This window comes from Cucumis sativus, chromosome 7 (genome assembly GCF_000004075.3).
Source record: "Cucumis sativus cultivar 9930 chromosome 7, Cucumber_9930_V3, whole genome shotgun sequence".
NCBI lineage: Eukaryota > Viridiplantae > Streptophyta > Magnoliopsida > Cucurbitales > Cucurbitaceae > Cucumis > Cucumis sativus.
The window spans coordinates 6,736,233-6,756,911 of record NC_026661.2 but is presented as its reverse complement, the minus strand read 5'-3'; the positions used below and the strand labels follow the sequence as shown (position 1 = coordinate 6,756,911).

The 20,679-nt window shown below is 36.8% G+C and overlaps 1 protein-coding gene and 1 long non-coding RNA gene across 3 annotated transcripts; one reads left to right on the top strand and one right to left on the bottom strand.

The window, feature by feature from the left end:
- The first annotated feature begins 1,063 nt into the window (after window positions 1-1,063).
- LOC116405194 (protein ENHANCED DOWNY MILDEW 2-like) lies at window positions 1,064-15,469 on the top strand. 2 transcript variants are annotated; one of them, XM_031889101.1, is made up of 5 exons: window positions 1,064-1,223; window positions 1,306-1,404; window positions 13,167-13,414; window positions 13,504-13,593; window positions 13,679-15,449. In XM_031889101.1, exons 1-5 carry the CDS (start codon window positions 1,152-1,154, stop codon window positions 14,115-14,117), a joined length of 948 nt encoding a protein of 315 aa, XP_031744961.1. In that variant the 5' UTR covers window positions 1,064-1,151; the 3' UTR covers window positions 14,118-15,449. The 2 variants fall into 2 exon arrangements, with proteins under 2 accessions (XP_031744961.1, XP_031744962.1); XM_031889102.1 differs by lacking the exon at window positions 1,306-1,404 and having other exon boundaries at window positions 1,130-1,239; window positions 13,679-15,469.
- A 1,676-nt stretch (window positions 15,470-17,145) lies between these two features.
- LOC116404962 lies at window positions 17,146-18,169 on the bottom strand. The gene is made up of 2 exons (XR_004217980.1): window positions 17,469-18,169; window positions 17,146-17,358 (listed from the first exon to the last, which is right to left on the bottom strand). It is a non-coding gene; the product is annotated as an uncharacterized LOC116404962 (long non-coding RNA).
- Window positions 18,170-20,679: the final 2,510 nt, after the last annotated feature.

Sequence of the window (20,679 nt, the reverse complement as noted above, 5' to 3'; positions counted from 1 at the left end):
GAGGAAAGCAAGCCCGATGCTGAAGGAGGTTACAAAAAAGTTATCCAACTGGCTGTAACTGTGTAAGGAGAAACAATGTTCTACCAGGGCCACAAAAGTAAGGGGTGTAAGAGATGATTGAAGGATTGCTCTTTGTTGTCAACATTGGATTTCCAATCTTTTAGGCTTATAGTCAAAGGATAGGGAAGATTATCTACGGATGTGCTTCATTTTGCAATTTGTATGGAGTTATGTTTGGAAAGAAATATTTAAGCTTATAATGGGCAGGAGATAGATGAATAAAACCTTTAAGTAGGAATTCTTTTAAATTTTGGGTATCTTCAATTAACATTGTGCTAAAGAACCAGATTTTGCTAAATAGATGACCTATTTGAAAACTCCATTTGGAGGGTTTGGCTTTTGGATCCCCAACCTTCCCCACATCACTGCTGCTTATATGTTGTAAATGCCTTCGTTAATGGGTCCTTTCTATTGTATCCTGTTAGAGAAAAGGCCAAGAAAATACATGGTGGTACATAGTTTTGTAGCATCATCTTGGAGTGTTCTTTCTAAATTTTTTGTACCTATTCTCTCTCTATAGTTTTCAGTATCTTCTTTGGTTTTAGGGTTTCCTTTTTGTATATTTCATTATTTTTGATGAAATGTTGAAGTATTCATTTTCTGTAGTGCATTCCTTTCTGTTTTGTTTAAAGTGATCCATTGATATTTGATAATTCATTTTATGGATCTTGTGTCCGATTTTAACTAAATGATAAGGTTTTTTTTTCTTGTGGAGAGAGTAATATTTCATATCTCAACTGCCAATACCTGTTCTCCTGTTATTTTTTAATATACCTTCTGCCTTTTTTTCACAATACACATATTGTTTTTTTCCCCTACTTTAAATTATCGAGGTTGGTTACTGGCTTTGCAAAATTGTTTGTTTCTTAAAATCATAGTTCGATGGAATTTCCTTCCCTTTTAGCCTTCTTCTCAGAATGACATAGAAATGACAGCTCGACCAGGAAATCACACACAAAAGTGTTTCTAGTTCAAAATAATATGATCTAATGAATAATTACAGAAGTCATTGGAAATTTTCTCCCAAGTAGAAGCATCAAGCTAAGCCTAATAAGCTATTTTGATTTTCTTATAGCTGTGATGGGAGGTGCATGAGGTCCTTTCATGCAACTGAAGAGGATGGTGATTGTTTCTCGCTCGGTCTCTCTAAAGAAGAAGTAGATGTATGATAATATTCATGTATGTTTTCTATGCTTGCAAACTCCCTTTGTTAATTTTCTTCAATATCTATGGGCTTGCTGGCAGGCAATTGAAACCTTTATTTGCAAGAATTGCGAGTACAAACAGCACCAGTGCTATGCTTGCGGGAATTTAGGTTCATCTGATCAGTCTTCTGGTGCTGAGGTATGGGATTAATAATGTTTACTGGATGTTTTTGATTTTTTTTACTTTCAATATACACTGTTTTTGCGGGGTATGTTTTTCTTAGAGAGAAACACGAATGAGAGAGAGGAAGGTGTCTTTGCGGGAATAAAATGGGTCATAAATCCAATTTGAACAAGATATCAAAGTGAAAATTACACTTTTGATCCTTGAGGTTTGTTTTGAATTGTTGTCTAAGTTTGAAAATTGAACAATCGAGTCTCCTACATTTGAAAAATGCTTGATTTTGCTCCCTTTATTAACAGGATCTACATGTGGTAATTACTATGAATAAAAATATTATTAATTAATATAAATAAGTTGAATAAAATACTAATTTTAATTTTATTGAATTCTCTCTCTCCTCTCCTCCTTCAACCCCTCTCCATCATTGTTGTGCCGCTCACCGTTGTTGCTATTAAAGGAAAAGCCCACCAGCTCCCTTTTTCTTCCTCTTCCAACAAAAAATGTAGGAAATATGAACACAAATACAAATATAGGATAATTCAATAGGATACAAATGATATGCCAATTTTTGAAAAACTAGGATATGGATACGTTGAAGATACATTATTTTAATTAAGAGAATATCAAATATATGCAGATTTAACATAAAGATGCTAAATGTAATGCACTAATAGACATGAAGTGTCAAGTTCAGTGTTTTTAAAGGCTCAAGGCGCACTAAGGCGCATTGGTCCTCTGGAGCCTAGGCACAAGGCGCAAAAAAAGGCGTGAGCTTTTTTTGATAAGACGCACTATATATAAAAAGAAAAGAAAATATATATATACACTCGTAGCAGAGCAACAATGTATAAAATATAAGTACCCAATATAAGTAGCCTAAACAACAAAACACAACAGAAAACTACCCAGTATTCAACAACAAGTCAACAATCAAAATAAAAGTTCATCCCTAAAGATCAAACTCATCATCACTAAATTGATCCTCGTCTTCATTCACTCCTTCGTTAGACTTATTGCCATCAGTATCTTCTTCTTCCAAATCGAAGTCATCTAAATTTACTTGTTTGCGTTGCGTGGTAGACGAGGATGAACATGAAACATTAGTCTTTGCTCTAGAGGTACTAGCTCTAGAATAGAATGATGGTTCTTTTGCTCCGACAGCTCTAGAAACATCACCCCACGTTAAAGAATCATCGTCAAATACCAACTCATCATCCTCCTCAGAATCGTCATCCAATCTTCCAATCAACCATTCGTTACTATCATCAATATCTTTTAAGGAGATGGGATCGACAATATCTTGTAGGTTGTATCGACGTTTTAATGCTGTGTTGTATTTGATGAACACTAGATCATTCAAACGACTTTGAGCAAGCCTATTTCGTTTCTTGCTATGAAGCTGAAAAATTAGAAAGTTTCATTATCAGTGAATCAACAAATTTTGATTCTCATTCTCAATGTACTTAAGGAGAGAAAAGGTAACTTGTTCAAACACACTCCAATTACGCTCGCATCCAGAAGCGCTACAAGTAAGACCTAAAATTCTCACATCAAACTTTTGCAAGCTTGGAGTTGATTGTCCAAAATTATCCCACCATTCCACTATAGGCACAAACAAAAAAATATATATTAATAGAAGAACTTGTTGCTAGTATCGTTGAGTAATCGTTTAGTTGAAATTTACCTGGAGATATTTTGTCCCTTTGTCTGATTGCTAAAGGTTGTCCGAATAATGCTTCAGCTCTCTTATACTTGCTTAGTTCTGCAAGTATTTTGTCTTGTACTTCCAATGAAGCAACCATTTTTGTTATGCATGAGTAGAGTCCATTAACTATTTCATCATCCTTCTGGATATTAGGATTCAGATAATAGAATGACAGGTTTAAATAATACCCCGCTGCATGCAGGGGACGATGCAACTGAAGCTCCCATCTTTTATCAATTATGGTGAAAATGTCCTTGTATTTTTCTTCATTATTATTAAAGGATTTAGCAATAGCTTCCTTAGCTCTATCCATGGCCTCATAAATATATCCTAGGTGGCTTCTTCTCGCCATCAACCAATCTAAGAACTCGGACTAGTGGGCCAGATACTTTAAGAGTGAAAACAATTGTAGTCCAAAAACTAGCCAACAAAATAGTCTGAACTACTCGTTTCGCTTGTTGCTCCTTACTCCATTTGCTATTCTTCCATTCATCTGAAGTAAACATCTTCCTCAGATTATTCTTTTGACGATGTATACTCGATAATGTAATGCAGGCAGTAGCAAAACGAGTCTTAGCTAGTCTAACTAAGTCCTTTTGGTTAGTAAAACATCGCATCATGTTTAACAATCCAGGATGAACATATATGAAATTGCTAATCTCCATGCCTCTTTTCAATGCTTTTCGAATATTCGAGATCTTGTATACATCCTCCAACATCAAATCTAAGCAATGAGCGGTACACGGAGACCATATTAACTGTGGTCGCTTTGCTTCTAACAATCTCCCTATTAACAAAGAAAATAAGTACACATTTAACGTAGAACTCAACTAAATCTAACAAATTAAAGTTATAACTTGTAAGTAGTCTACATTCTTACCTGCCATCACATTTGCTGAGGCACTATCGGTAACTACTTGTCCAACATTCGCTTCTCCAATTCGGTCTACAAAATTATCAAATAACTCGAACATCTTCTTTCCATCTTTCACATAAGATGAAGCATCGATGGACTCAATAAACATGGTGCCTTTAGGACTGTTAACTAAAAAGTTAATTAATGTCCTATTTCTTCTATCGGTCCATCCATCAGCCATAACAGTGCATCCAACCTTGGCCCACTCTGCCATATGGTTACTCATCAACTCATTTGTTGCTTCTAATTCCTTTTTCAAACATGGAACTCTTAACTCATGATAAGATGGTGGTTTCAATCTAGGACCGAATTGCCCAATTGACTCAATCATAGGGGCAAAACTATCATATGTGCAGGCATTCAGAGGCACTCCTGCATCATAAAACCATCGAGCAATTCTTTGGATGGTGTGCTCTCTCATTTCCTTCTTGTATGCCCCATTCAATGAAGTTTGTTTTCCTTTGTCCTTTCTATTTTGAACCACAGTTTCTGGGTTAGGAGTAAAAAATGCATCCATTGGACCCTTTTGCCTTGGCTTCTTCAAGCTCGGGCCCCTTGGTGTTGTTATGTTGTTTACACTAACACTCCCTTCATCTTCATCCTCGATACCGTAATCTTCTACATCAATGTCCACAATCAGATTTCTTTGTTCTTTAATCTCTTTTTTTTTGGACATGTACTCTTTAATTTCTTCCTTCACGTGATCCGAACATTTTGTACAGGCGGTGACATTTCTGTAACCACCAGCGAGGTGTTGTTTCATTCTATATACCCCTCCTTTTGTTACTTTCGAACAAAATCCACAGACAAACGTATTTTTATCTTGGTCATTTTGCAATTGACCATATTTCCATGCCGGATTTTTTCTTGAACTTTTATCAGCCATCTATGATCTAAGTTATAAAAAAAAAAAAAAAAACAGAAGCTATTTAAAACAGAAGCTGTTATAAAAGATAAAAAAACAGAAGCTAAGATAGAAGCTATCTATGGATGGGATGAAGCTGTTATAAATGGAGGATTGGAGGGGAGTGTGTTGTGAGAGGGATGGGATGAAGGTTGAGTTTGATGGGTTATTGAAGGAAGTTGTGGTCGAGAAGTATAAGAAGAAGAAGATGTCCAAAACTTGCACACAATAAATAAGTCAAGAGACAAAACCAATAGTCACTCAATGGGTATACCACGCTATGAAAACACAAAACGACATATGTAGTTCGTAGCCGTCAAATCAGCAAATTGATAGCTAACTTAGACCAAAACATACTAGAACCAAATGAATCTGTGACACAACAAAGTGTCACAGTAGAGTATGAAATTTAATGCAAGATGTCAAATCAACAAAGGAGAGATACTCAGAATTCGACATCTAAAAAAATAGCCCACTATGCTTAGCATGAAATATAGACTTTTGGTCAAAACTTGATTGTAGTTATCTCAATCCTCTGCTATATTTCATCTCATTCCTCTCGAGTTTCATTGGAATTGTAGGTGGAAACTTAGTTCTCGAAAATGAAAGAGAGGATCCACCTTCCATTCTCTTAGCAACCAAATTAGAGGAAATGACAATAGAGCCAAAAGATGCAATAGATAGAAAACATTTCAAGTTCGTTCATCCATATTTGTTCTTTTCACCATTCTGAGCAATCAATATGTTAAATGAAAGTAAAAGGATAAAAACTAATAATCCTTTGAAAAGCATGTACGAAATGGAAGAAGTTGTTGAGTGAAAAAAAGGAATGTGAGATTTTGAATGTGAATCTGACGAAAGACAATGAATTGATTAAGAAGTTGTTGGAGGAATCAGGCAGGGTAATTGAAGATTTAGAGAGGAAAGTGGATGTGAAAATGAAGGAGAAAGGTGAGATTGAAAAGGAAAAAAATGGGCTGGAAATGGAGGTTGAGATTTGAGAAGTTAGAGAAGGAAGTTGCTCAATTAAAACAGAGTACATTCTGTTTCAAACAGGAAAAGGAAGAGAACGGGAAGAGAATTTCTGAGCTTCAAATGAGAATTGAATAAGCTGTGGTGAAAGAAAGTGGGATGCTGATGGAGTTTGATGTTCTTGTCAAAGAGTTACAGAAGAAGGAGAAAGCAATGCAGATGTTAACTGAACAAAGAGATTCACTTGATGTGAATTTAAATCTAATCCAAGAGGAGGCAAAAAGTTTACAACGTACGATTGAGATACTCACCCGCGATAAAGCTGAAATGGAGGAGGTGAAAACTGAAGCAGAATATTATTGTCTTCTCTTTTCCTCTGTTTTTGCACCAAAAAAGAGTAATGGCAGCCGCAGCACCAAATAGATTTGTTGACGTTTTGTGTGAAGAAGAAGGGTGGAAAAGGAAGCAAAAAGTTTTGAAGTAGAAGCAGAACGGAAGAACCGAAAAAGTAGATGAAGAGTCGTGTTGAAGAAAATTCATGCGCGGGAGGAGAAGGGTGAAGGGTTGTTTCTTCACTTTCACGTAATAGGTTTAAAAAATTTAGATAATAATAGTTTTTTATAATTAAAGCCCAACCCATAAGTTATAAAAATAGCCCACTCCTAATTCGACTTGCGCCTAATCTGGGCTTTTTAGAATTCTCCGCACTTCCTCACAAAGAAGCTCCAAGTGGGCGCCTTGAGCCTAGGCGCACCTAGGCGCGCGGCTTAGTGCGCTTTTTAAAACACTGGTCTAGTTGATGACAATACTACAAAATACTTTACCAGAAGTACTATCAAAGGTATTGAAATACAATTTCTCTTAAAAAATATTGAAATACAATTGCAATGGAATAGAATAGAAAAGGTTGGTGCACCAGAGTTAGAATGACAGAGGAGAAGAAGATTAGAGAGAGAAGTACGAGGATAAATGAAAAACTTCTTCATTGAATTGTTAAAGATATTTAAGTGGGTTATTTTGTGTGACTTAGGCGGGATGGATGAAGATTAGATGATTCTAGTTTGGTCTTTTTAAATATTTTTCCTTTTAGTTTTGGGTGGGGGCAATGGGCTTTTTAAATATGCTACCTAGTTTGGATTGGGAAAGATTAGATGCCTTCTTTTTAGAAGGTCCAACGTGTCCACTTCAGAAGTGCATTTGATATTTGTTTTTTATTAAAAGCAAATATGTCAAATCACTTATCCGATATGTATATGGGAAGTATTTAGGAGTATTGATATTTGATACGTATTTGATACGATTTTTTGCTTCACATGGAGTATTCATGCTTCATAAGCAAAAAAAACCCACACCCCACTCCCCACTCCTTTCTTCTTTGAGAAAAAAAGCCCTCGCCTTGCCTTCATCAGTGAGAGGGCATCGAACTTGTACACCATTATGTACCCTTTGAAACCACCAGCACCAGCACCAGCCCTTTTTTGACAAGAAACAAGCTTTTTCATTAAAATAATGATATGAGACTATGCTCAAAGTACAATGGAAACAACAAGCATAAAGCTGTGGATCAGGAGGTGCACCCGGGCATCTCAACTAGGTTGACATTGCATTAGTACCATCAACACCTTGAAAAGAAACTTGCAAATAACTTAATAACTTAAAAATTACAATCATTGCCAAGATTTTTTTTTTTGAAACGAAAATAAGCCTCTTTATGAAGGATAATGAGACTAAAGCTCAAAGTACAAGAGTATTATACCAAAACGAAAAGAACTAAGGGAAAAAACAAGCTAAAACATAAACAAAGACTATAATCGGGCAACATAAATATGATGGAAACTTAAATACGAGTCCGAATCAGAAAATAAACGAGCTAATCAAAGCCACACAATACAGTACATCAGTAGAAAGCTAAGTAAAAAGCAATACTTAAACACTCTCTCAAAATTAGCCCACTCCACTCGTATAAAAAGTACTGCACATCCAAATCTTCAAGATGATAGGAGAAAATGAAAGCCAAGAAGATGCAAACAGCTGCCTCAAAGCTAACTTGCCAACACAATCCAAAGTCCAGAGGATCTGGAAGTAGTCTTCTTCCAATCCACATAAACTTGCCAGCACTGCCTTCAACTCATTACTCCAGTTATCAAAGAGAAGTCAGCTTTAGCAATGTCAGTTTTCTGAAAAAACCTTCAACCCACCTTGTAAGAAAGTCCCTGAAAATCTTTAAAGCTTCCAACTAAAATCTGGCCGACATCTTTTGAGCTCTATATGCTTTCTATGACTTCTTTAACGAAGCTGTCCATTCTAGAATCTTGAATTAGTAGTATGTCTGGACTAATTTCTTTTGAAAACTTCTAAGAATCAGCCACCATGTTTTTGTCCAAATCATCATGCAATTCAATAGCTAATCTTCAATTTTCAACCCTGAGGATATCCACCGAATGACCTGTTTTCCTTTGGATTAGGCTAAAGAGATTTCACAGGTATCCACTATGGAATGCAATTTTTAGGTATGTATTTTTCTTTTACAGTGGAGTAAAGGAAAGCTTTTCTTAATGGAAAGTAATTGAACCTCTTCAGATTGGAATAAAATACTTAAAGCCTTGTTCATATCAACTGGCATTTTATTGTAATTTCTATCTCCTCATTGTCCTCTTTCCTGTTCTTCACTGCTTACACTTGCCAATGACTCTTCATCAAAGTCTTTCGTACCTTTATGAGAAGTCTGAAAATTGCTATGTAATCCTCGCACAGAAGGAGGATTGAAAGACTCTTGGGAATTACATCCGAAATGGGAACCAGGTTTATTCAAAAAAGGTAAAGAAGCTGACCTGTTTTGATTTAGGCCAGGGACTTGGATCTTGACACAACAGCCTCAAGCAAGTCAGGGTTTGTGATTTTTGTCCAAGAATTGCTAAAAGAAGTCCTTTTCTTGGTCAAGTGTTTTCGGAAAGGCTTAACCAAATAAGAACTTCCTTGAGACATTTTAGGAATCTTGCACTTCTTGTTTCTCTTCATTCGTTGATGCAAGCAAATGTTAGCCGGAAATTTCTGAGGTATTTCGAACTCACTCGTATTGTGAGATGGAGACTGAAGAAGATCATTATTCGAGTTATCCTTGGACAATTGGAATGCTATATTCACTGTACTGTTTGATTGGTTGGAAAAAGGCAAGGAAGAGTTGGATTCCAAGGCAGAGGAAGATATGAGAACACGGCTGGAAGGTGGAAGGGTTCTTGAGTGATTAGTTAATGCTGCTGAGCTGTCTTTTGGGAGGAATAACGGAGGAACTACAACAGGCTCTCTTTTAAATTTCTTTTTCGTGCCCTTACGGATGGAAGCAGAACAATTACTTTGCAGAGAATCATTTCCATTCACATTCTCTTTCCTTGTTAAAGCTTTTTTCGTGTTCATACTAGGCTGGAAAGTAGCCCCATTTGAGCTTTCCACCATTTGAGGTTAGACCAAAGCCCAATGAATTAAATGCATAGATATCTTCTGCTGAATTCTCTCTCTTCCTTGGATACAGCCTATTAATTTCTAACGGACATATTTCATTTCCAATCAGATTGTCGGCCTCCGGCGCCGGTGAGGAAACATGAATTTGATTCAAAGCTTCTAATGGATTTCTTGAAAGGAGGGAGTTGTTTTAGTGGATTTAAACACATCAAGTTCTTGAGGGAAGAACAAAACATTAACATCTTCATCTTCCAAAGCTTGCCTAACCCTTAGTTAATCAATAGGGTTTTTGAAAATCCTTAACAATAAGACTTCCCTTGAAAATACATGGGGGATCCATAGGCTCAATATCATCAAAATTCAAAAAAAAATTACTTCTATTAAAGTCTGTAATTTCAGTGGTAGTAGGTATAATACCACATAAATTCGGTTTAACTTGAATTCTTGCTTCGTTGCAATTGGTTAGATTAAGCGTTTCTGTGGCAATGCTTTCTAAACCCTCAAATTCTCTCTGGTGGCTTCGAAGGTTTTTCTACACTAGTAGTCCAGAGGAAGGTTTCCAATTCTTAACCATCTGCTGCAGCCTTTCATTACCAACGGATGGCTGTTTTTTAATCTATCCCATTTTTCGAACTTTAGGTGAAATGGCCCCATCTCCTGCCATCTCTCAGGTTCATTGATGAAATCTTCAACCAGGCCTTGATCCAAACTAATAAGAGCATTTTCATCCAGTAATGGGTTGATGATAATTCTTGTTTGGAAAAAGATTTCCAGCAGTTTTCGAATTTCTCTCCAATAATCAACGCAAAGAGTATTGTAACTATCCACAACTATTCTGATGTAGCCTAAGTAATCTCAAGGAGAAATCCTCCAAGAACCAAGATTGAGAATCTTTTATTAGAATGAATAATGTGCTTCATACAAGAGGAGAAGACTTCTATTACAAATGGGGCTAAAAAGGGAATTAATCTAGAATATTACCTAATTACCCAATTAACTCTTAGTCTTCTTACATCATTTTCAAACTTTGTTTGAATAACTTCCGAGTTATTTGTCACCCCCTGACTCTGTTTTGCTCTCTTCAAAATAGAGGAAACTTGAGAGCTTTCTCCTTCATCTTTGGTCACAGCCTGATAATCAACTTTAATGGCACTCTCTTTTTTTTCTTTCATCATGGTTAAGTTACCATCCGATTTAACTTTATCTGTGAAGCTTGTACTCTTAGCCTGGGCTGGATTAAAAGATGTGGCAATTTTATGTGAATACCAACTTATATACTCTGGTTTTGAAAAGGAAATTCCTCCAGCATTTTGTTGAAATGCCACCCACCCCTGTTTGTCTTCTCCCTAACACACTCGAATGAAGGAGTGTCCACCTGAAAGATGGCCATAGGTCACACAACATAACACCCAACCCTTTTTTGCTTGAACTTGACAACTTCAACCTTCCTTGGTTTAACTCCCCCATTTCTGGAAGAAACAATCTGTTGGGCCTCTTAATAACACTGATAATGCTTTCAGGCACCAGCTCACATCTTTGACAAGGAAGCTATCGTCTTCTGACCAAATGCGATAATACGATTGAAGAACTTCGTAACTTACCACTTCCATTGCAGTCTCACTTCTAAGCTTCCCTGTGCAATTAAAACGAAACTCAACCACCAGCTGGGTCATAGTCTTAGGTTAATTCCATTTTTTACCACCACTTGTATTAAAACTCTATAAGTGGAAGTCTTCCCCTCATGTATGGACAAATACTGAATTATCTTTTGTTCGAAGAATTCTCGTAGATTTTCTAGAAAGATCTCCTTGCTTTTGTTCAATTCATTCATTGTGTGGTGGGGAAGGGGAGAGATACTTCCTTTTGGGAAGACCATTGGATGGGTGAGAGACCTCTCTGTTTCTTATTCCCTCTTTCGTATCATTTTCTTGATCACAAACACTGTTTGTTGCTGATATTTCGTGTGGTCTAGGAGCTCGTATTCCCTCTTTTTGGGTTCTGTTGTGCTTTTTCCTATAGGGAAACAATAGAGGTACTTGAGGGCCACTCGTTTAGACGTGGGTGAAGTGGTTCTCCCCTAGGTCTATCTGTTTTCTTGTGCTGTGGAGGATTGAGATTCCTAGGAAAGTTAAGTTCTTTAGTTGGCAAGTTTTACACGACCGTAAAAAGAAAAAAAAAACAGGATGGATAGGCTTAAGAGGAAGATGCTCTCGCTTGTAGGTCATTTCTTGTTGCATTCTTTGTAGAAAAGGGAGGGAGATCTGGACCACATTCTGGGCATTGTGAGTTTCCAGCTTGGTTTGGAACTCTTTGTTTTAGACATTTGGCGTTGGGGGGGACTTGACATAGAGATGTGTGTGCGTTGCTTGAGGAGTTCCTTCTCAACCCTGACCAGTGAGAAGGGCACTTCCTTTGGGTCATGGGGGTGTGTTCTATTTTATGGGTGTGTGGGGTGAGCAGAACAATGGGGTTTTTAGGGGTGGGGAGAGGGTCCCCAGTGAGATTTGGTCCCTTGTACGTTATCATGTTTCTTTGTGGGCCTTGAATTCGAAGGAATTTTGTAATTATTCTATAGGTGTTATTTTGCATAGTTGGGTCCCTTTTTCTAGAGGGTTCCCTTCCTTTTAGTGGGCTGGCTTTCGGTTAGCCTCCTATTCTCTCCTTTTTTTCCTCATTGAAATTGGTTTTATCATCATATAAACAAAAAATACTCATCCTCAAAGTCAAGTTTATTTATTTATTTTGAAACGGAGACAAATCTTTTTTATTAATATGCACTCAAAGTACAAGAGAGTTATACAAAGAGAGTAATACAAAGTCAAGTTTATTTGTACTCTGCTTATATTTGGAAAGTTGTTAAAGATTCAATGAAACTCCTCTAAAAATAACTCATTGTAGGTATAAATCGATTGACCATACACTTCACTACTAAAATGGCTATCCTTCACGTATTGTATGAATATTTACTATATGAATCCTGCGCAATATAGACATTGGCTCCCTTTTTTTTTTGTTTTATTAATTTGTTTTTGTTTATTATAATCATAATGAACTTAGGTGAACCCTAATATCTTTCCATTTACACTAGATTTTTTCACAATCTTTTGGTTCATAATTTTGTCGACCCTTTGATTGGGTTTGAGTTGTTTGACTTTTTTTGCTAGTTTCTGTTTGTAGGTTTGGAATCTTTGTAGTTTTAATGTAATTTATTTATTAGCATTGTGTTAGATACCTACATTTGTATACATGGGTTTATATTGTATAAGGGTAATTAGATTAGTATAGGGTTAGGGGTATAAGGGTAATTAGATACTTAGGAAGTTACTAGTAGTTATTGTGTAAGTGTGGTTACTAGTAGCTATTATGTGTGGTTACTAGGGTGGTTACATCTTGTTATAAATGGAGGGAGGGTAAGTGAGAGAGAGAGGTTATTATGTGGAGTGATTTAGGGCTTGGGTGAGAGTACTCAAGAGGGAGGTTCCAAGTGCCTTATACTTGGGTTTATCTTGTATTTTCTTATAGTTCATTATAATAAATTAATATCTTGTTCTTGTTAGCAACTTTCTAACACATTGTTAATTTTGCCAATAGCTCATATCTCCCTTTGTAATTAGATCTTTTAATGAGTATTAATAATTGCTAGGCTCTTCTTTATTAGTTTTGTGGGTGGGGGTTTCCTCAACCCTTTCCTCTTAGATGGTCCTTCTTGGCTTTTTTTGTTGAATATACATATGCTTTTCTTATTAGAAAAAAAGATTTACTTATGATTTTAGACATCAGTCTCTGATTATTACCTAATATGAGTTACTATTGCTCTTTAGGTCTTCCAATGCGTAAATGCAACTTGTGGTTATTTTTATCATCCTAAATGTATTTCAAGATTGCTTCATCCGGAGAATAAAGTTGCCGCTGGAGACCTTGAGAAGAAGATTGCATCTGGAGAATCTTTCTCATGCCCTGTGCATAAGTGCTCTATTTGTGTGCTCGGCGAAAATAAGAAAATATGGGAACTACAGTTTGCTGTTTGTCGACGGTGTCCAAAATCATACCATAGGAAATGCTTACCAAGGTATCCTTTGAATTTCTATATAGTGAATCAGAGTGTAATTTTTTAAGTTCTGGTGCTTAATTGGTTAAAGAATGCATTGTTTTTGTTAGGAAAATCACTTTTGAAGGTTCTGAGGATGGTGAAACCCCGACCAGGGCATGGGAAAAGTTATTACCTAATCGCATTTTGATATATTGCTTGTAAGATTGCTGTGTCAGCTGTTACTACTATTTCCTTTAATCAGTATTGGCCTATTAATGTTTTTTTTTCATTTAATTTGACCAGGGACCACGAGATTGATGAAGAAATTGAGACTCCTGCTAGAGACCATATAAAATTTCCTGGTCTTGAAGAGAGTAGGCTTCCCATTCAGAAAAGGAAACTTCCTATCAGTGATACAAGACGAGGGAAGACGATAGTTTTTCGTGGGAGTAGGGAGAATGTTGTATCAAAGAAGGGATCTATGCCAGATGACCTTCAGGGAAAATCTGCTGCAAAAGTATCCAAATCATTTGAGAGGTCCTCATCTGATGGGAAGCTTCTTGGTAAAGTGACTGCGAAATCATTGTGGAGTTCTGAGTCTAAAAATGTGAAATTGGGTAACATTTCAAGGAACTCTTTGAATCAAAAAGGAGAATCTGTCCTCATGGACATTGATAAGACGATCAAAGTGAAAAAAATCCTCCTTAGTTGGCAAGTCTGCCATACCAACCAAGAGATTTGATCCAAGTAAGATTTACAAGGAGGATAGAAGTGGGATGCTCCTATTAGATGCCAATTCGGAGAGGATGTAACTGCCATTTGTACTTCACATTTGGTTTTGATGCCCTCACCCTTAAAAAATGAATTAAGGTTTTGATATTGCGATCAAATCTTATGGTTTTGACCAAAATGTTGATGAGCCTTGTGTATACAAGAAAATCAACAAAGATAAAGTAGCTTTCTTAGTACTTTATGTGGACGCTATCCTTCTCACTGGAAATGATGTAGGATACCTAACTAACGTTAAAACTTGGCTACCAGTCCAATTCTAAATGAAAGATTTGGGAGAGGCACAATTTGTTCTTGGGATCCAAATCATAAGGGATCGTAAGAACAAAATGCTAGCACTGTCTCAGGCAACCTATATCGACAAAATATTGGTTCGATATTCGATGCAAACTCTAAGAAGGATTTATTACCTTTCAAGCACGAGGTTTACTTGTCTAAGGAACAATGTCCTAAGACACCTCAAGAAGTTGAGAAGATATGAGACATATTCCATATGCCTTAGTTGTGGGTAGCTTAATTTATGTTATGTTCTGCACTAGGTTAGACATTTATTATGTAGTGGGAATAGTCAGTAGATATCAGTCCAACTTAGGGTTAGACCACTAGACGACGGTTAAAATTATTCTTAAGTATCTTAGGAGAATGAGAAACTACATGCTTGTGTATGAAGCTAGGGATTTAATCCCGATTTCTAAACAGATAAGGATTCTAGGAAATCTAGTGGGATTAGTGTTCACCCTAAACGGGAGAACAGTAGCATGTCATAGCATCAAGCAAGGATGCATTGTAGACTCTACTATAAAGGTTGAGTACGTCGTTGCTTGTGAAGCAACAATAGAAGCAATTTGGCTAAGGAAGTTTCTGCAAGATTTGGAAGTTGTTCCAAATATGAACATGCCCATCACTTTATATTTTGATATCAATTGGGCAGTGACCAATTATAAGGAACCTCATAGCCACAAATGAGGAAAACATATAGAGAGAAAATATCATTTGATACAAGAGATTGTGCAACGAAGTGAAGTGATAGTCACCAAGATCGCTTTGGAGCATAACATTGCTGATCCATTTACAAAGACTCTCACGGCTAAAGTGTTCGAGGCTCATCTAGAGAGTCTAGATCTGCGAGTTTTGTACATTAGGTAATCTAGGACAAGTGGGAGATGTGTAATGGGTATGGGGATGTCCTAGTTTATTGTATTGGGGATTTAATTGTTGAGTACTACAAATTTGTAAATCTACTAATTTAGAGGATTTTCTCATATCGTGCTTCATTTCTAATTCATTTTAAAGGATTTCTCTTGATCTCTAAAAAGTGGTCGTAATGGTTTGATCCTAAACCGTGGAAATGATTGAGCTTGTTCTTACACTTGAAAAAAGGAACGTTGTATGGATCTACTCTAAGCCATCGAAAGAGTCAAGTTTGAGTGAAATAACCAAGAGGAGCTTGAAAAGTGGATGTAGGTCGGTTGTGCCGAGCCACTATAAAATTCCCGATGTTAATTTCTTTATCTCTCAACTATTTAATTTTGCAATTAATTTATTATCAAATTTTAGTGTTTGAAATTAATTGCAACTTTTGTTCTTGAGATTAATTGCTCACTTCTCTATTTATGTTGGTTTAAGTTTATCTTTGCATATTTGTGTTACCAATTTTCTTGTTATAAACATTAAAATGGATGTTTGAATTTGTTAACGTCACCTTATAAGTTATTTTGATGTGCATGCATTTGTATGAGATTATTGATTACATTATTTATTAGCAAAAAGTTTGTTAATTTATTTAATTTGGCCCACTTGTTTCATTAATTTGTAAAAACCCTATTCACCCTCTTGAGGATTCCCATACCGATCGTACACGAGATACAATTGAAGATAATTCAAATTCTAGATTAAGTTAAATATGTGATGCTTAACTTAGTAATTAATTAATTGGAAAAGTAATTAATTAAATTAAATCATGAATAATACACATAAATGTAGCAAAACCCAAAAATATTTACGTCGCATGTAACAAAAAATTAAAGCACATGAAGCCACCATTATTTTTTTTTATAAATTTCAGATTTTCCCTTTGTCATTATTTTTGCGCATTGTGAAACCATTCTTCACTTCACTTCTTTTTCTTCTTCTTTGCAATTTATTCTTCTCTTCTTCGTATTATTAATTTCTTCATATTATTACTTCTCTTTCATATTCTCACTTCTTCTTGTCTGTGATTTCTTCATTTCCTTTTTCAAAATTTCTTCCTTCTTCTTTTTTTGTTTCTTGGTACAAGATCTAAATGATATTAGTACATGATTTAAATGATAATGTATCAATATCTAAATCATCAGTTGTCTATCCCAGATAAACAGACATAGACCACTGTTACTAATGGATCGTTTAGATTTGGTACAATATTGTTTAGACTAAATAAAAGATCGTTTATGTTGGGATTTATGTCCTAAAACTCGTAGATTGTAAATATAATCCATTAATCGTTGTTAATAACATGTTATTATTGTAATAATTGTTATTGGTTATAATATTAGTTGTCTTAATAACTCAAATCAAACAAACTAACATCCTAAGTTGTTTAATGAATCTTAAACAGTATGTAGAGACATACAGGGATAAAGGTTCAAGATCAGCTTAAAGGTTCTATAGTACAAGGATAAGCTGAATACCTAATCCTGGTAACACTATGAATATGGCTCACTTTGTATTTGATACAAACACAATGATTCAACGCGTTTGTGTAGTTGACATACGAGTGACGGTATCTTATGCAATAAGTTTACATAAGATCAGACGGCAAAATAATAACTACTAGATGAAACTCTGTTTACTAGTCAGGTTTCTATTCGTTAGGATGACCTAGATAACTTAGTTTTAATTGTAACGCCCCAACTTTTCTAGAAGGTCGAGGTCATTACTATTTAAGTAAATATAGATTTTTTTTAATATACAAGAAAATAAATTAAAATTTGAGGAAAAACTTTAAATAATAAGTAGTTAAAATAACTGATCAAAATACCAGTTTGGGCCCAAAAATAGAAGAAATACTTAAAGTAATTGAACCAGAGTTCTGAAATAAACCTATGAAAATATAACTATTGAAATATAAATGCGGAAGAAAACTGAATTGTTCCCTATGGCGATCTATGATCACTTCTTATCATTCGCTATTATGCCCTTGCCTCTACCCTTACCTGAAATTAAACATTTAAAAGAGTGAGTATAAATTTATACTTAGTAAGAGACCCATAGTGGTCTCACTATGTGTCTGTTAACCTTTCGTTAGAGTCCTGTAACATGGTACCGCATACTATTGCGCTCCCGAACGCATACTATCAAGTGGTTCCGTAGGGACACATCTAGGCTCTCGGTGAACCCGAAGGAATCATCCTATAGGAGAGTCAGACTGTAAGTGATCCCGTCGAATCACATCTCAAACAAGTCACACATGCATACATAGGTGGTGACCCTGATGGACCCCCATACGGTACAACTCTAATAGGCAAAACTAACAGAACACTATAGCCTATACATGTTTATCATAAGATCAACATCTTAGCTCAATTACACATAACTCAAAAGTAACATATTTGATTATAGCATGCCTCAACAAATAATACTATATCTAAATCACAATATGGTTTTCAAAGTAACTATTTATACGACCATCTCAAACAACATAATTCAACTCATTCCAGTGCTAACTCATTTTAGACCCAAAACAATAATTATTTGGGTGTACCAAACCAACGAGAATTAAGCAAAAACTCACCAAGGGCTTAAATATGTTGCAGACGGCTAAAACTGAAGGTGGCTCGACTAACAACGCTTCAGCTCGAGTCTTGAGACTCACGGCTGGCATACGACTCACACAGGAATGGCTCGGTTGCGCGTGGCTCGCGTATGGCTTACACGAAACGGCTCGGATCCACAGAGATGACTCACGAGGCTCGGTGAAGGAATACGACTCGAACTAACACGACTTGACATGTGGCTCGCAAAAAGAAAACTTTCACAGCTTGCACCTTCACTGTCAAGCACGATGATGTCCGGCGGTGCTGTGCGAGTGGAGGCAACGACGGGTGATGGTTTCGACGGAAGAGAGGGTTCTGACCGATGATGTGGAGGAGGAACGCACAGAGGAAGACAGGGGTCGTTCGACGGTTCGATGCAACACGCGTCGACACGGCTGGAGAGAAACAAATGGTTGTGCTTCGTGACCGTGACGCTTCGACTATGCGACTGTGACAGGGACTCTCTCACCGGAGTGCTGCATTCGATGATGGCTGGAGGAGCGTGGCGACAGCTACTCTAGGGTTAAATGGTGAAGAAGAAAGAGTGGGGTGGAGAAGATGAGCACGAAATACGAGAGAGACTTATTTAATATATACAATAATAATAATATTATTATTATTGTCATTATCTTTATTATCATTATTTAATTTCCCCAACGAACTCATTTTTTTCTATTTCAATTAATTTTTCTCTTTCTTCATTACTAACTCAATCCATCATCACTAACTTCTCTCGTTTCCTTAATAATTATATTATCCCATAATATAATTATTCTTATTCGTCTATAACTTTGCTTATACCCATAAACAATAATTACTCATAATACTTTCAACTTTACAAATTTAATTTACCAACCAATCAATCCAAAAATTACCACTTTAACAAAATGATTTCAAATTTCAGAATTAACCACATATCATTCCAACGCACTTAACTTCCACAAATCAAATAATTTCACACATAACACCCAATTTTTTTTAATATAACCCACATTAAAGTTAACTTACTAGTTTTGGGGTGTTGTAATCTTTCCTCCTTTGAGAAACTTTCGTCCTTGAAAGATCTAATCCTCGAATAGCTCGGGATAATGCGCTCTCATGTTGTCCTCTTTCTCTCAAGTAGCTTCCTCAACCTCATGGTTTCGCCACAAAACCTTGACCAATGTAATTCCTCTGTTACAAAGCAGTTTAACTTCCTTAGCCAAAATCTCAACTGGCCGCTCCTCATAGCTTAAGTTGTCGTTAATTTGCAACGGTTTGTAGTCGACTATATGTGAGGGATCGGCCACATACTTCCTCAGCATGGAGACATGAAACACATCATGAACTGCAGATAATTGCGGAGGCAAGGCCAAATGATAAGCTACAGGGCCAATCCTTTCAAGAATCTCAAACGACCCTACAAAACGTGGACTCAACTTCCCTTTCTTCTCGAATCTTAGAACACCCTTTATAGGTGCTACCTTCAGAAAAATCATGTCTCCTACGTCAAACTCAAGATCCCTACGTCGTTCATCAGCATAGTTCCTCTGTCTGCTCTGTGTTGTCAATATGCGAGCTCTAATTTTCTGTGTGGCTTCGTTGGTGGGCTGAACTAGTTCAAGGCCTAACATTCTCTGCTCACCAACCTCACCCCAACAAACCGGGGATCTACAACTTTTACCATACAAAGCTTCAAACGGTGCCATGCCAATGGTAGCTATTATAGGCGAACTCCATCAAGTTCAAGTGGGAGTCCCAACTCCCTAAGAACTCCAACACACAAGCTCGCAACATATCCTCCAGAATCTAATTCAAACGCTCTATCTGACCATCAGTCTGAGGATGAAAAGTTGTACTGAAGTCCAATCTCGTGCCCATGGTAGCCTGAAGTCCTTTCCAGAACTTGAAAGTAAAACGGGCATCTCTATCAAAAACAATGGATACCGATACCCTATGCAACCTCACTACTTCAGTTATATACAATTATATGGGTTGCCCGGGACTCAAACCCAGAACTTGTGCCCACTTACTGGCAGTATAAGTGGACTTCCCTGGAATGAAGTGTGCTGACTTCGTGAGTCTGTCAACAACAACCCATATCACTGTATAACTCTTCAGGGTCCTAGGTAGTCCAGAAATGAAGTCCATAGATACATTCTTCCACTTCCACTCTGGCACACCCAAGGGTTGTAACAACCCTGCTGGCTTTTGTCTTGGTGCCTTCACCTTCTGGCACACCAGACATTTACTAACAAAATCTGCCACCTCTCTCTTCATATTTCTCCACTAGTAAACTCGCTTCAAATCCTAGTACATCTTTGTACTGCCTGGATGCATAGAAAATGGGGAACTATGGGCCTCAGTCAACAACTCGGTCTTAACTGTATTGTCTGCTGGCACACATAATCGTTTGTCAAACACGAGTCCCTCATCAGTGGATATAGAGAACTCCTCAACTTGCCCTCCTTCTACTAAGCGGCGCTTATCCACCAAATAAGGGTTAGTGAGCTGGGCAATAATAATTCTCTGCCTCAAAGTTGGCTGTACTGACAATTGAGCTAACTGTGAGGTAACTTCCCCTACTAAAATTACAAGCTCAGCTCTCTCAAGGTCTCTATGCAAATGAACCTGCCTAATAATGAGTGCTGCAGAATGTGATATCTTCCTACTAAGAGCATCAACTACCACATCCGCCTTACCTGGGTGGTATAAAATCTCATAGTCATAGTCTTTAACCTA

What these genes read in the sequence shown, in the direction of transcription:
- LOC116405194 (XM_031889101.1), top strand. Translation starts at nt 1,152, where the DNA reads ATGAGGTCCTTTCATGCAACTGAAGAGGATGGTGATTGTTTCTCGCTC. An exon ending in CATAGGAAATGCTTACCAAG is followed by an intron (nt 13,415 to 13,503) that starts GTATCCTTTGAA and finishes TGTTTTTGTTAG; the next exon opens with GAAAATCACTTTTGAAGGTT. An exon ending in CGCATTTTGATATATTGCTT is followed by an intron (nt 13,594 to 13,678) that starts GTAAGATTGCTG and finishes TAATTTGACCAG; the next exon opens with GGACCACGAGATTGATGAAG.